Genomic DNA, 16,641 nt, shown 5'->3' with positions numbered 1-16,641 from the left:
GTTGGGAGTTTGCACCAACCAGGAATTTGGTCTGTGGTCTTTGTCTTGTAGGAACTTCTAGTTATCTTCTATGTTACAAGTCTGTAACTTCTCCACCTTCTCATTAAATGATTCAGTTAGAACATTCTCTAAATTTCTGACTATTCAAAGGATCCTTAAGCTTCCAGATCCTTCTTTTCCAAGCTGGCTTGCTTCAAGGAATCCTTTATGTTTGTAGCTTTAAGTCACTAATGTGTAACCTATGCTGAGGGATACATTCTTCACCAGGGAAGGATTTTGCATTTATGAGCAACTGTGAATCCCGCTTTCTGGTGAGAATATTGTCAATCTGGCTAGCATGGTCACCAAATTTATAGGTTATCAGGTGACAGGTTGGCTTTCTGAAGTTAGTGTAGTAGATCATTAGGTCATTTGCATCACAGAACTCCAGCAGCCTTGCTTCACCCTCATTTTGAGAACCAATACCATGGACCCCGTGCATCCCATGGAAGATACCTAGGTGCTGCCCAACATGTCCATTGAAATCACCAGCAATGAAGATAAGGTCACTATCATTTATCTTTGAAGTAGCCTGCAAAAGAGTGTTATAAAAATAGTCCTTTTGTTCATATGGCAGACCCAGTTGGTGGGGGTGCATAGGCAGAGATGATTGTTGCTGTGCTATTAAGCAAAACTAGTTCAAGTACCCTATCACATACTCTGACTACTTCAATCACCTTATTTACCCATTTCTCTGCTAGAAGTATGCCCACACCTCCTACCCCATCATTGTTGCCCTCCCAGAAGAATTTATACCTATGCCTTTTGCCTGTGAGGTACCTGGCTGAAGCTTCCCACCACTGAACTTCTTGGATGCAACACACATCAACATGTCTCCTTTCAAAGTGCCAACATGACAGTGCCAACCCTGAGGGAATGTACAGGAAGGTAACATGGAGAGAGGGAACTGCAGCTATTGGCTTCTGAAAAGAAGGTTGTAGTGAGCATTTGCCAACAGATATGTCATAGTAGTTGTCCTCACATTTATCTGTAAAAACTAACACTTCCTTTTTCCGAGCCAAGATTCAAACCTGAATCTAAGGATTCTCGCTCATAGTGTATCTCACTGTCAAGAATTTTTGACACATGCTGGAAGGTCACATTTTCTCCATTTATACCGACCATAAACTGCTGGTTTATGCCTTCATTGCCAAACCTGATCGTCACTCACACAGGGAAGTCCAACATCTAGACTTCATATCACAGTACACAACAGACATTCACCACATCAAAGGTGCAAACAACTCTGCAGCTGATGCCCTGTGATGCATGGAGCTTAACGCTATCCACACCACTGCGACCATTTATCTCCAGCATATTGCAGCTGATCAACAAGATGACAATAAACTATTACAGCTCTGAAATTCATCATCTCTGAAATTTTGGTAATCACCAATACCCTCTGCTACAGGCTATATTTGGTGCAACACCTCCACCAGTCATGAATGTCTGTATATGCCGTTTTCTCTGCTTTGCATTCCCTAGTACATCCTGGTGTCTATGCCACACAAAAGCTGATATCAACCCATTTTGTGTGGCCCAACATCAACAAGGACATCCCTGATTGGGCTAGGACCTGTGTCGCGTGTCAAAAAGTAAAGGTCTACTGACACATTAAATCTCCCATCAGTTCCTTTGCAACTCCAGATGTACGTTTTCAACACGTGTATATTGACATCATTGGACCCTTGCCTCCTTCCAACAACTGCACTCACCTGCTCACCTATGTTGACAGATTTTCTCACTGGCTGGAAGCTTTTTCCCTATTGGACACTTCTGCGGAAACTGTCGCCAAAATACTAGTGTTTCACTAGGTTTTGCATTTCAGCACACCCACTGACAGAGAACGTCAGTTCAATTCTCACCTTTTCACCAAGCTGACTCATCTCCTCGGGTGTAAACACACTTACACAACAGCTTACCACCCTGCAGCAAATGGCATGGTTGAACGCTTTCACTGCCAACTCAAGACAGCTATAAAAGCATATCCAGACTGCTCCAACTGGTTGGAATATCTCCCTCTCATCCTCCTTGGTATTCAATTCATGGTTAAGGAGGGAGTTGGACATATTCCAGCTGAACTAGTCTGTGGCACAGCACTCACCTTACCTGGGCAGATGACCGACCCTGTTTCACAACAAGACTTTCCAGACCCAGCAAAATATGTGCACCACTTATGGACATCTACGTCGCATTTGTCTCCTGCAGGCCCCAGACAACAGAATGTCACTTCACATGTCCCAAAGAATATCAATATATGGATGCATGTTTTCATTAGAAATGATGGAATACCTTCTCAACTTCAACCTCCATATTCCAGGCCCTACAAAGTAATCTAAAAAGAACCAAAGTTTTTGAAGTTGAGAAGGTATTCCATCATTTCTAACGAAAACATGCGTCCAAGTATTGATGTTCTTTGTGGCATGTGAAGCAACATATTGGAGAAAAACGAAATATTGTCTCTGTTGGTTGCTTAAAAAAAGCATTAGTCAAGGAGGACTTACTTTCAGTTCTCGCCATTCCTCAAACAGACTCAACAACTTCAGCTTCACCCATCACAAACACCTCAGATTCTGCAAGACTCCAGCACACCAAATCAGGAAGAACAGTTCAATGGCCCACAAAATTTGTTCAAGTCTTTCGAGTAAGTACAAACTCTTCACCTACCCATCTTTCGAAATTTCCCCAAGACACCTGATGAAGGTTGGAGGGTATATCAGCTGAAACTTTTTGTTAACAACAAACAAGATGAGGACAAATATCAGTCAAATGCAAATAATATACATAATTCCTCATCTCTTAAATATAGAACTCTAAGTTGGTAATGTCATGTAGTGAACTTTTTGGTGTATCCAAAAAGTAAATGCAAGTATCGATTAAATAAATTATTTAAACCATAATCCAATGCTTTCCCATTGCTACCTCAACATCTTTTGCTACACCTTTCCCACTACAAATCCTCCATCATTCATGTTATACTTGCTACCTCCACTGAATGTGGGTGCTATACCAGCATTAGTACAGCAGTGTTAGTACAGATACAAGTAAATACATATAGAGGTTTGTAGGGAAGTGGTTATACACCATTAGGTGTACTCCGCTTCCGTACATTAAATTTCTTGAAGAAACAACAGGAACGCAGACTCTAAACTATCAACACAACAATATTTATTACAATAGAATTCTGCTCACACTTGGAGGGAATTCGGCAGCACTTCGCCCTTTGGTTACTGAGACGCCGTCAATGAAGTTGCGTGGTTATTTGTGTAGCTCCAGAGTTGGGTTGTTGGAGAGAGGCTGCTGCGACGTCTAGGCTCTGCGCCGGCCAGCAACAAAAGAGGGTGAAAGAAATGCGAAAGCTTGGATGTCAATGACTACGCATGCGCATGAGACTCTTCCTGTATTCCTTCCAGAACTAGTCCCTGCGCTTGTGTGGATAAAAACTCAGGAAATGTTGTCTGCTATAAGGCATCACTACAGGTTAACTGGTTAATTATTGTCACCACCACTGGCAGTGGGTGCCCTAATCAGCATTAGTACAAAACAATGTTAATACAAATGCAAGTAAATAGGTCAAGTTAGATAAATAAATAGGATAAGGACTGTTAATTCGTAATATATAGTTAGTGACTTGTAGGCAATGCTAATTGAAACAGATTCGCAAGCCCACAACATATTCGTTGGGGATCAACGACAGTTATCTCTCCTGATACAACAATCTAGAATATTCCAGTATATTCGAAGCAAACATGATTAACTCCTCCTTTGCTAATGTACTATACATAACTTCAAAACAACACACATAGCCAGTAACACAGCTGAACATCAACAACACCTATCTCAGTTGTTCCAGTGTCTCCAGTCAGACAATGTCAAGGTCAACCCTGCAAACTGTGTGTTTGGTACATCATTAGAGTTCCTGAGACATCTTATACACTCTGTTGGTGTTGGCGCTGTATTGCAACAGATATTCAACTACCAGACTCAACCACTAGTGTTTTTCTCACACCAACTGAACAACAGTATAGCACTTTTGATAGAGAGCTGTTAGCTGTTTATCTTGTTGTTAGACACTTCTACCACTTCCTTGAAGGCTGGGAATTCATGATATTCACGGACCATAAACCACTCACATTCGCACTACAATCCAAGTCGGAGAATTAGTCACTGAGGGCATACAGACAGTTAGACTTCACTTCTCAGTTCACCAGTGACATACACCATATTGCTGGATCTGCCAATATACTCACTGATGCTTTGTCTAGGCTTCCTCTGTATTCCATTTCGTCTCCTGCTACAATTGATCTGGTCGCCATTACTTCAGACCAGCCTTCCCTGGATTTGCTCAAATATCTTCTGCTCAGTTTTCCTGCTGCAAGTTTGAGTATCTGCTGAGACGAACATCCTCTGTGATGTTTCCACTGGTTCACCCAGGCCGCTCATTCCTGATCATCATCACCACACCATCTTCGACGCTCTGCATTCATTGTCACATCCAGGCATTGCTGTCACACTGAAGCTTATTACAGTCCACTCCTTCTGGCCTGATATGCGTTGTACAATCACCGCTTGGGCACAGTCTTGTTTGCAGTGTCAGCACTCCAAGGTGCATAGGCATATTTGTGCTCCATTGGGACAGTTCAGTCTGCCGGACACTTGCTTCCGACACATCTATATTGATCTCATTGCTCCTTGGCTCGTCAGTTCCAGTTTCACATACATTTTGACCTGTATTGATTGGTTCACTTGATGGCCAGAGGCCATACTCCTGGTAGATATTACTTCCAAGTTTGTCACTCGAGCTCTCATCTCAGAGTGCATTGCTCACCATGGCGTCCTCTCCAGGATCACCACTGATCATGGACGCCAGTTCAAAGCCTCCCTTTTCCATGAATTATTATGGCTGCTTGGTATACAGCACATTCATACGACTAGTTACCACCCAGCTTCAAATGGAATGGTGGAAAGATTGCACAGGCAGTTGAAGGCTGCACTTCACACTGCCCCAGACCCACAATGATGGACCAAATTTCTTCCAATCGTTCTCCTAGGTTGCCAGTCTGCTGTTAAAGCAGATTTGGGCTACTCTGCAGCTGAACTCTTGTACGGTACCACTTTGGCACTTCTCGATCAAATGTTGGCACCAGTCGATTCAGTGCATCCGGATCCTACATCATACATCACCAGACTTTGTTCTTACTTCTCAGATCTGCCACCCATGGCACCTCGTGGCCAGTCTATTTCTTCTGTTGTTCCAGCAGATATCTCTACATGGACATACGTTTTTTTGCAGAATGATGCTGTGAAAGGACCCCTTACACCACCCTACTCAGGCCCCTTCTGTGTGCTTTCACACACACACCAAAACTCTTCACTGTGGACATTAACGGTTAAAAAGAGACAGTATCTATTGACAGAGTAAAGAAGGCTTTCTCTGAAAGTCTTATTCCACTACCTGACACACCTGTCACACTCCAGCAACAACTTCACAGAAACATCAAACATACTTACATACTTTCAAACAACATTTGCAAACACCACATTCCACTCCACCTTATGTCACACAAACTGGTAGAACTGTAACTTGGCCACATAAACTGTCCAAAATTATTTATATTTAATCACCTTTTCATATTAACATAAACTGTGCCTGTTGATACACCACCTGTTTTGAACAAACTGTACAATTTAACAAACTGTACAATTTAACAAACTGTTTTGCTACATCTTTTCTTTGCACATATTATTTCATGTATTTCGTATGTTATATGCATTTGTCTTTACATGTTTCTATTCTTTTATTCACATAATCTTATGTTTGCTTGCATTGTTCACATTTGCCATCTTCCATGATTTATCCTTTTCCCACACTCTTTGTGTCTCTGCTCCTCCTTGTGTAGCATGGGCATTCACCTGTTTCATCGCCTACAGTTTAACTCTTTGCCTGTTCAACCTTTTCACTCCTTTCAGTCTGGGGGAGAGTAATATAGGCAATGCTAACTGAAACAGATTCGCAAGCCCACAAAATATTCATTGGGAGTCAACGGCAGTTATCTCTCCCAATCGAACAATCTAGAATATTCCAGAATACTCAAAACGAACATAATTAACTCTCCCTTTGCTAATATATATAAAGCATAACTTCAAAATAACACGCAAGAAGTCACTAGTAGCACATCACCTATTTAAGCAGTATTCCCACTTAAATCAGCCTCTCTTCTCCACTTCTTTGAGGGACAACAAATGGTCCACTGCAACCTAGAGAGAGCCAGGCACATGAATTTGATATCTGATTTCATGGTATTCTATGTCTAGTGCCTGTGGAAAGTAAATCTCATGTCTTGATTTATTTCTATTTACTCAAAGTCATCATGGAACATGACAAATTGTTCAAAACCTTTCTTCTTCCTAGAAATCTTTATGGAACATTGTACACTCACTGTATGCATTCATTTATCACATGTCAGAATAAAAACTTTGAACATGAAGCTATTCACACAGGATGAATGTTATTATCTTTAATTGCACAGAGGTATTTCATGGTTATTGGATTAATGATTCAGTCCAATTATTAAAGTGTTGACGTTTTTTATTAGCGACTTCCCACGCTAAAGGCTAATTAATTAACTAAGCAATAAAATTGTGCACAGCATGGTCGCGTTTAGTTTCGTTTTCTTTGGGGCAGAGTAACAAGCTACAGCATTTGTGTTGCAGCAATGTGGATGACACTTCTGCAGTGGGGGGGGGGTTACTATGAGAGGTTCCATATAGGTGGTGGGGGTGAGAAATGGTGGGCACATTGCAGATAAATAAACATCGTGGCAAGCATTAACAAAGATGTTAAAAGAAAACTGATAGGAGATACAGAGTGAATATATATATACATGTTTGTGTTTGTCCCACCCATCCACAGCTTGACAACTGGTGTTGGTGTGTTTACATCCCTGTAATTAAGTATTTCAGTGAAAGTGACTGACAGAATAAGTACCAAGCTAATAAAAATAAGTACTGGGATCAATTCATTCAACTAAAATCCTTCAAGGCAATGCCCTGGTATGGTCACAGTCTAATGACAGGAAGAAGTAAAAGATGTGTGCATACATATGTGTCAAATGTACAGCTAGTGCAAAGTCCCAACCAGATGTGGAACAAGGAAGGAGGCAGTGCTGTAAAAGCAAAGAGACAAGCCTGGAAAGATTGGATAAATGGTAGTAACAGAGAATTATATCAGGTAACCAGAAGAGAAGCAAGAAAAGTTTACATAGTGGAGGGTGATGCAGAAATTAGGAGATCTGCCAATGTTCTACAGCATGAGGATCAGAGGCATGAGATGTTCTGGATTGCAAAGCAATGTATCAACAAGAACAAAGATGTTGTGGGTCAGAAACATGTGCAAATGGATAATGGTATGCTTGCACTCTGTGATTCTGAGAAGAAAGACACATGGAAATGCCACTATAAAAGGTTGCTAAATGTGGAGAATGCATGAGAGGAGAGCTGACAGTAGTACAATAGATAAAGCAATTAAGGATATGGAGACAAGGAAAGCTCCTAAACCATTAGGAATTACAGCTGAGATGCTTAAAATATCTGGTGGAGTAGGATACAGCCTAGTCATCCATATAGTTAATCATGTGGCATAGGAAGGTGTCATGCTCAATGACTGGTTTAGCAGCATTATGGTCAGGAGTTACAAGGGCAAAGGAGATGCCTTAGATAGAAGTAATTATACAGGTATCAAATTACTGGACCAGGTCATAAAAGTTATAGAGAGTTACAGCCCAATTAATTTGGAACAAAATTGGACTAGTTGAGATGCAGTTTGGTTTTGTGCCAGGGAGAAGAACTATGGATGCCATCTTCCTAATGAGAAAGCTGCAGGAAAAGGGTCTAGCTAAAAGTAAAACGCTGTACTTGGCATTCATAGAACTGGAGAAAGCCTTAAAAGACAGAGCCATACAAGCCATATCTACAGGTGCTGTCAGTAGAATGAGAATAAGCCATGAATACAGTGATGAATTTAGGGTACAAGTAGGAGTTCAACAGGGCCAGCTCTCAGTCCCCTCTTATTCAGCATAGTCATCCAGGCTATAACAGAAGACTGGCTGCCCATGGGAACTACTATATTCTGATGATAGATATCACTCTCATAGCAGAGTCTGTAACAGATGTGGAAAATAAATTCCAGGTATTGGAGCAAAGCCTAGAACCAAAGGGCCTTAAAGTTAACCTAACAAAGACCAGAGTTGTTATTAGCAAGAAAGTGAATAAGACTCTTTCTGTCAAGTAAATGACCCTGCTTAATAATCTACTGGTAATAGTTGGTTTAAAGAATATGATTCTGAATTTCTGAGTTGCAATAATTCTATGTTGTTTTTCTGATACATAACAATTTTTTTCTAAATTAATGGTATCACCAGACTGCAAAGAGTCAATATGAACATGAGATAATGCATCATCATCATTATCAGCAGCATCATTTAACATCTATTTTTCATGCTTAGCATGGGCTGAATGGTTTTACTGGAGCTGGTATGGCCAGGGGCCACAGTAGGCTCCATTGTCTGCTCTGGCATGGTCTTTGCAGCAGAATGCCCTTTCTAACACCAACCACTCCAAAGAGTGCTCTAGGTGCATTTTATGTGGCACCAGCACCAGTGCTTTTAATATGACACTAACAGCAGTATCAGTTCTGAGTACAGTAAGATGCCAGATATCTCAATCCTTTGTGATCTCTTTCATAAGGCTCAGTATCTCACGATTGGTTTTCAATACTTTGTCCCATGTCTTCTTGACTTTCCTTCTTCCACAAGCTCCATCCACTTTAAGTGATTAACACTTCTGTATGCAACTGCCTACATCCATATGCATCACATGACCAAACCAGCACAGTCTTCTCTCTTGCACACTGTATTTCATTCTTCTTATACCCAACTTTTCTCTCATGCAGCAGAATTTTCAGAACCATTGATATATATATATATATATATATATATATCCACAGTAAATTGTGAAATATAATCAAGGTGCCTAATTGTCCTAGAGGGGATATTTATCCATTTTGGATTGTAATGCAAAAGTGAGTGGTTTATGATTAGTGTAAATACTGAAGGTTCTTCTTTCCAGGAAATGACAAAGTGTTTTACTGACAATTAAAGCTGCCAATAATACTCACCCAAAGGCGCTATATCTTGCTTCAGCTAACTTGAAACATTTTGAGAAGAAATTAAAAAAGAGGCTGCCAAAAATTCTGGACAAACTACTGCAGCTCTCCAACGACTCCTATATTAGATGCATCTATCACAAGGTATTGGGTAGACTAATAAGGTAACTCTAGTAATTTCTCCTTTATGTCATTAAAAGATTGCAATACTGTTGGAGTTAAGGAGATAAGTCTTGTTTTTACAATAATAATTATGTAGTAATTCTGTTAATGGATATATGGTCTATGTACAGAATAGAAATTTATAAGACTGACAAACTCTTGCAATTCCCTTAACAATGGAACAGGAATTTTCACAATTATAACTATTTTCTCCTTTAGTGAACAGCTTCCATCTTTATCGATAATGTTGTCCTCAAAATGTTATGGAGAAGCCCCCAAAAGGTATTTACTGGGTTTAATTACCACATTCTAGTGTGATAATCTAGTAAAAAGTTGCTCCAAATGCTGTTCATGCTGCTCTTCCATAGCACTCACAATCAATAAGTCATTGATATAAGCAAACAAAGTGTAAAACACGAGTAACTTTATCAATAAATCTTTGAAATGAGTTTGTAGCATTCTTAAGAAATTTGAAGAGCCCAAAAGGAGTAGTTATAACAGTTTTAGGAACAGTAATAGATTTAATAGGAATCTGATTATAAGCATGGCCTAAATCAATTTTCAGAAAAATGGTACAACCATGTAAAGAAACTGAGAACTCATAGATATGAAGAATAAGATACTTATCCAGAACAGTTAAAGCATTTAGTCTTCTATAAAGATGCCAATCTCCGTCAGTTTTCTTCAGAACCATGTGCAGTGGAGAAGCCCAATTACTACAGGAAGGTCAAAATATTTCAAGTTCCAAACTGATTAAATTCATCCTTTGCAATTTTCCATTTGTCCATGGCTAGTTGCCTCAGGTGCACAGAAACAATGCCTTTAGTGATGTAGTGAAGCATCATTGAATGCATGGGCTTCCTATCAGTGAACACAGTGTGAGTAATATCAGGAAGGTTTGTCAGGGTCATGTGATGATAATTAGATAAAGAAAAGAGAACTAACAGTGGTGGGTTTCACACTCATACTTTGTATTGACAAGTCTCTGAGTTAAGTAGCTTCTTATTTCTCAAATCAACAAGAAGACCATATGATGCAAAAAATCAGCTCCAATGATAGGGTAAGGAAGATCTGCTATCAGAAAATACATCTGAACTCCCTGCGCAAATTAAAATCTAGTGTCATGGATTTTTCATCATATGTGGGTATCGGAGAATGGTTAACAGTTTTTAATTTAACCATTGTCAGTTTCCATGATTCATATAGAAATGTGACAGGCTTAGCTTAATGCTGCACCAGTATCCACAAGGAAACAATATTATGTCAAAAACATAAAGTACATGACTTATTGAAGGAATAAAAGGAGATATAGTTGCACTTAATCCCTGGTTTCACCATTTTCCAGTGCTTGGTTGACTGAACAAAACAGGCATGGTTGAAAACACTTATGCACTTGTGTACCAAACTTACTGTGGTACCAACAAAATTCAGTAGCTCTCTTATGAGGACTAAGTGAATGATTTTGTGAGGAAACAAGGATTTGATTGATCAGAATAACAAGGTAACTGTAGCCATTCTAGTTTATCAGTAAGAGCCTGAATCTTTTTTCTGTTGCCTTATGGAACATTGCATATTCAGAAGAAATAGAAGATTCAGAAAAGAAATATCCCTAATTTCATCAGCTAATTCGGTTGATTGAGTTGTAGAATTTTTTCTCTTGCTGAAGTTATAATTGTATGCACATTTGGAGGAAAATGAGAGAAAAAGAACTGTTTTAACATAAACTAAATTCAAGTAACTCCTTCATCCATCTTAAGAGCTGAAAAGGTTTCTTATCTGCTAAAACTTCATTTTGGGAAAGCTTATGGAAATGTTTTTACTTCGGCCCATAGAAGTATGTTTTAAAATCTCCACTTTCATACTTTGATAAGATAATGAATCTGGGGAAGTTGTAGTTAAATCTCTTACCTTCTATTTAAAGCAAACAAGAGAATGCTAACTAGGAAGTTAAACTGATTTGTGTTCAAACTAATTTTGTTTGCTGCATCTCTTGTCCAGAATGGGGTAAAACAGGACAGTGCAGCCTGCATGGCTAGGCTTCCATTGTCCACTGTGGATACAATGGAAGTGGACGGAGTTCACATCTCATAGCAAAAATAATTTCAACTTGCATAAGTAAAAAAAAACAAATGCCAATTCTTCCTGCAACCATGCTGAAAAAGCTCTGAGTGAAGTTTGTGTTGATACCATGAATTATGAAAACTGACAAACTCTTCTTCATCTAAGAATTGTTGATATTAACAGCTGCTATTGTCATATGATGCATATGGATGAGGACAGCTGCTTAAAGAAGTGCTGATCTCTAATTGTGGAGAGTACCTGTGGAAGGAGTAGACCCAGGGAGACATAGGACAAAGTGGTGAGAAAGGATCTTCAAACATTAGGCCTCACTGAGGAGATGACAAGGCAACCAGGACTTATGGCAACTTGATGTACTTGCAAAGACATATCAAGCTAAGTAAAATCACAATCATCCATAAATACAGACATGTCCTTTATGGCCATGCCTCCACTCCCACTTCCAACTGAAAGGTCTTTGTCTTGTAGGTGCCAATGCCACATAAAATGCACTCATGCCAATGCTACATAGCTGCACCCATGTTAGTAGAATGTAAAAAACACCCAGCACACTGTAAAGTAGTTGGCATTAGGAAGGGCATCCAACCATAGAAACTATGGCAAAACAGACATTAGGAGTCTGGGAAGCTGTCCAGCTGTCCAGCTCCTGTCGAACCATCCGACCCATGCCAGCATGGAAACAGACATTAAACAATGATGATGATGAACAGCTATTTCACACAGATGAGTCATTGATTCATAAGCTCAAAAAGCATTGATCATAAACATGGATTCAGTGGACAGGTATTTCTGGCATCAAAATTTTCAGAATTGGAACTTGTCTTTTTTTCTGCCAGCTGAACATTCCATTCATCAATGTGGGGCTGGTTATGGAGATTGTAGATGTAATGGTTATAATGTTAGACTTGAGAATGTGATCATCAATGTCAAGGTTAGCCTTTCTCTATCAGAGTTATCTTTGTCATACTGGCTCTATGGGAATTTGTTAGTTATCATTAAATTTGGCTGCATGTTGTCCCATAATAAACTAACTACAAATGTTATTGAAATAACATTTTATTTCATCAAAATAAATTATAATATCTATATCGTTACATCACATTTTACCAGTAGCATAACATAGTATGCTATAATTAAATGTAGTTGTAATTAAATTACTTACAAAAGAGATTAGCTTTATGTGACAAATGGGAATAATGTTTGTCCATCCTGGTTGAAGAATTTCTTTCAACTTGGGGTTAAACTTCAGTCAAGGATGACTTCTCAAAGTAAAGGCTTATTGCTTGCACTTCCAAAATGCACCATTCTCTCTCTATGATTTGTTTATGCATGTTGTGCTTGTAGTGGACTTCAGTTAGGCATAGAGAAGACCAAACCTGAATCTGTCAATTTCCCTTAACTTTGCAATGGCACTCTCCCCCACAGAGAAACATTAAGTTGACAGCAATAAAATGAACATATGGCTTTTGCTAAGTTGAATTATGTCCTTACCACTTGATCCTTTTAACTTCTTCAAGGCCATGAAAAGTTAGAATTGAGATAATAGGTACCCCCAACGAAATCTATTATTCTCAGCAATATGTCTCTCCTTCTAACTAGTTTTGCATGGTTATAAATACTAGAATTTGATAAGGCAAAATCAATTAGTGAGAGCAACAGTTAGTGACAACCAAGTCTGGCTGACCATCTCAATGACAACTATGGAATTAACCAAAGTAGAAGTTGTCTTGTCCACTCTCTCACTGGCTCACTTTCTTTTTTCTGCAACATCACTCTGTCTCTATCTTTTTTACAACTACAATGAGAACCAATACACACTTATTCAAGAAGAAATTAACTCTTTTTACTTCACATGTTTTTCGGCTTCTATGATAACACACCTTACCCGTCACAGCATGGCATTATATTAAGTAACAGTAAATAAATGTTTGTTTATAACTTTGATCACTGTTCTTCTTTCATTTTGCACACCTGCAACAGCAACACCCATTACAATTGCCAACTTCGGAACCATTATTACTCATTAATTACAACTGGCTGAAACCACCTAATTTACTGTTACATGTTTTTTAAGTGCATAGTTAAAAAAAAATTGGCCAAAATCAATCTGGACAACGTGTTGGCAGTGAAAAAGAATATCATAAATTTTCAAAATCTTTTTCTTTTTTTCATGAAAAGATGCCTCCCATCATTCCGAAGACTGTGCTGAAAAATAAAACTGGAAAAAATCCCCGTTAAAACGGAAAAATTCCAACTTACGTGGGCCATCTGATCCGAAACTCCGTTTTCCAGAAACTCCTTCCCCTCCCGCTTCCAAGACATTTTGCCTACAAATTTCTTTGTAATCTACACCGTTCGAAAGGTATTTGTATAAGATTTCATTAACAAATACCCATTTTCCTGCAAGTTATGAGGGGGGAAACATCGGGTCGTGTGAATTTTCTGAAACTCCTTTTCCCAAACCCATGGGAAATTTTGGCAAGACTTCCACCTGTCCCCACCAAAAAAAAACACCCTTTTTTTTTTTAATTTTTCGACCCCCCCCCCCCCCCCCCCCCCCCCACTTCCTTTTTGGCTATGGGGAATACGAATCTGCAAAAAAATTGTTAAAAATCGACATTTTTAAATTACCATGGTGGGGGACGGGCGAAAGTCTTTTCGAATTTTTTTTCAACTAATCTTTACATACACTTAATCGACAGGATCTAAGCGATTATTTGTTGAAAGTTTCGTTTAAAAGTATCCATTTTTCTGGAAGTTAGGATGCAACAAATCTAACAGGGTATGCATTTGTAGATATGCCTGCGCTTCTACCTTTTCCTTTTTCACATTAAATCCGATATAACCGTAATCTACACTATCTGAAGGTATTCGTAGAAACTTCTATTTAAAAAATACCTATTTTTCTGAAAGTTATGAAGAAATAAATTTGATTCCTGTGAATCATAGGAAACATCACTCCTCCGCCCCCGAAAAACTTTTTCACAAAAAGTTCCAATATCGTCAGAATCTATACCTTCCGAAAGGTATTTGTAGAAAATTTCATTGTAAGATATCTAGTTTCTTGAAAGTTATGAAAAAACGAAGTCGTGGTGGTCACGCTTGTATAGGTATAACTAGCTAAGAATGAATAAGACGTTTTTATCATATGTAATTGACAATGAATGACGTGAAGTAAATAAAATAAATACAACACGCAAATAAATAAAATGTGAATTACGAACCATTGAATCCCATGACAGAAGAGGGTTTTATTTCGACGGGTTCCTCAGTTCTTTCCGACATGATCACAATTTCGATAATCTCTACACACTTCTTATACAAAAACAATCGAGATGTAAACTGTTGCCTAGCAATGAAATATCAACTTTCTTTAAAGGGAGGTGAATGTGACATAACACTAAAACGGAAGGGAGATAACTTGTCACTTGAATCTGGAAATGGTATATTTATCCCAAGTCAAATCTAAAATGAACAACAGTTGGTATTATATAATCAGTGCTATTTTAAAATTTTTTTACATATTCATAATACAAGGAAATATCATTTGCTGAAACTATTTTCAAATAATAGTAATTAGTTCCAGCTTGAAAAGTTGCAAAAGATGAAAAAGAAAAAAAGGTTATCTGTTATTGCAAATGATGATAATTATATTAACATTATTCATTCCTTTAGCAATTCATCCACCTTACTCTGACATCAACTACTGAAGGAAGTAAACCCTCTTCTTTGCTTATGTGTTTATATAATAATGAGGTGCACTGTTTCTTTCGCTGATATTAAAAAACTATTGTTGCAAATGTGTTGCAATGAGCATGCAATTTTGAGAATCTTTGTTATGTTAACATGTGAGAATTTATGTTATATAGCAAACGAGAGGCCTGACGCAAATGATTGTAAATAGGGAGGCACAAAAGGTATGAAGTGATGATGTTCAACTAGGTAACGGATTAAGTCTCCCACTCAAGTAGGTCACAGCAAGATTTGAACTCACACTGCAAAGAGCCAGAATGAATACTATCCAGGGTGAGGTTCTTAGTTTTGGGTTAGCACTTTTTTCATACCAGCCTGGGTACTTTTTTTAGCATGATTTTTGAAGCATGCACATCTCATATTTATATATTTAAAATACTTGAATTTTAGCATTTTATCTATCTGTAGGTTATATGATGTATTAGCTTGTATTTTCTGAAAGCATATATGTTGCAATTTGTAATTTAAATATTGTTTATGAGGTACTTTTTGATATTCATTTGTTCATTTTCTTTTGCATATATTGTGATTTATTTCATTATTAGTAATCTGTACTGATGAATATTTATTTTATTTGCATTAAATATTTTCTGTTTTTATTATGGAATTCTTAAAACATTTTTGTGCTGTATGTTAGCTTTGAGTTCTTGCCTGAAGTTATGGAAGGAATACGTTTTTAAAATATTATGAAGAATCTAGTATGGAGTGTATTTTGATTTCTCTTATTTACTGATCACAAGTTCTGAATTATTGTTGTATTTGCTGTTGTAAGAGAAGATCTCTAACCACTTCACATCCTTCAACTGGATACAGCTTCATCACCATTATCATTATTTTCAGTAGTAGTATCAACTACTGCTGCAGTCTCACCATTATAGCTATCAACATCAACATCAATAATAATAAAGACCAGCAGCAGTAGTAGCAATTTGCTTGTACTTAGTAATCATTGCCATTGAGAAATATTAACAATAAATGCTAATACATAGCAAGGAGATTTTCAGCATAATATCTAACATAATAATTTCACTTTCATAAACATTCCCAAACTGCATAATGTAATCTGTATGGGAAAACCAACTACTTTATAAATTTCTTATATCTCGTCTTAAACAATTAATAAGAATATTGATGAATGGAATTTAAAGATTTTGTATTTAATGATACTGTAGTGACGCCTTAAATAGCAGACGACATTTCTGGAAAGCTTATCCACGCATGCGCAGGGACTAGTTCCGGAAGGAACACAGGAAGAGGCGCATGCATAGTCATCGATATCCAAGTTTCGCGCCCTTATTCATTCTCTTTCTCGCCGGCCGACGAAGGGCCCAGACGTACAAGCAGCCTCTCTCCAACATTCCAACTCTGGAGACAGCTCTTTCCAACATTCCAACTCTGGAGACAGCTCTCTCCAACATTCCAACTCTGGAGCGAGACAAATAACC

At 38.2% G+C, this 16,641-nt stretch overlaps 1 protein-coding gene across 1 annotated transcript in view; it reads right to left on the bottom strand.

Moving 5' to 3' along the window:
- Nucleotides 1–14,824, bottom strand: part of LOC106871634 (cilia- and flagella-associated protein 52) — a 159,344-nt gene extending 144,520 nt beyond the window's left edge. The window contains exon 1 of the mRNA XM_014918209.3: nucleotides 14,668–14,824. Within this exon, the coding sequence (XP_014773695.2) occupies nucleotides 14,668–14,728 (61 nt within the window). The 5' untranslated portion in view covers nucleotides 14,729–14,824. The remainder of the gene's footprint in view (nucleotides 1–14,667) is intronic.
- Nucleotides 14,825–16,641: the final 1,817 nt, after the last annotated feature.

Source organism: Octopus bimaculoides, chromosome 16, assembly GCF_046866305.1.
Source record: "Octopus bimaculoides isolate indiv1 chromosome 16, ASM4686630v1, whole genome shotgun sequence".
Classification (NCBI taxonomy): Eukaryota; Metazoa; Mollusca; class Cephalopoda; order Octopoda; family Octopodidae; genus Octopus; species Octopus bimaculoides.
This window is presented reverse-complemented; position numbering and strand designations above follow the sequence as displayed.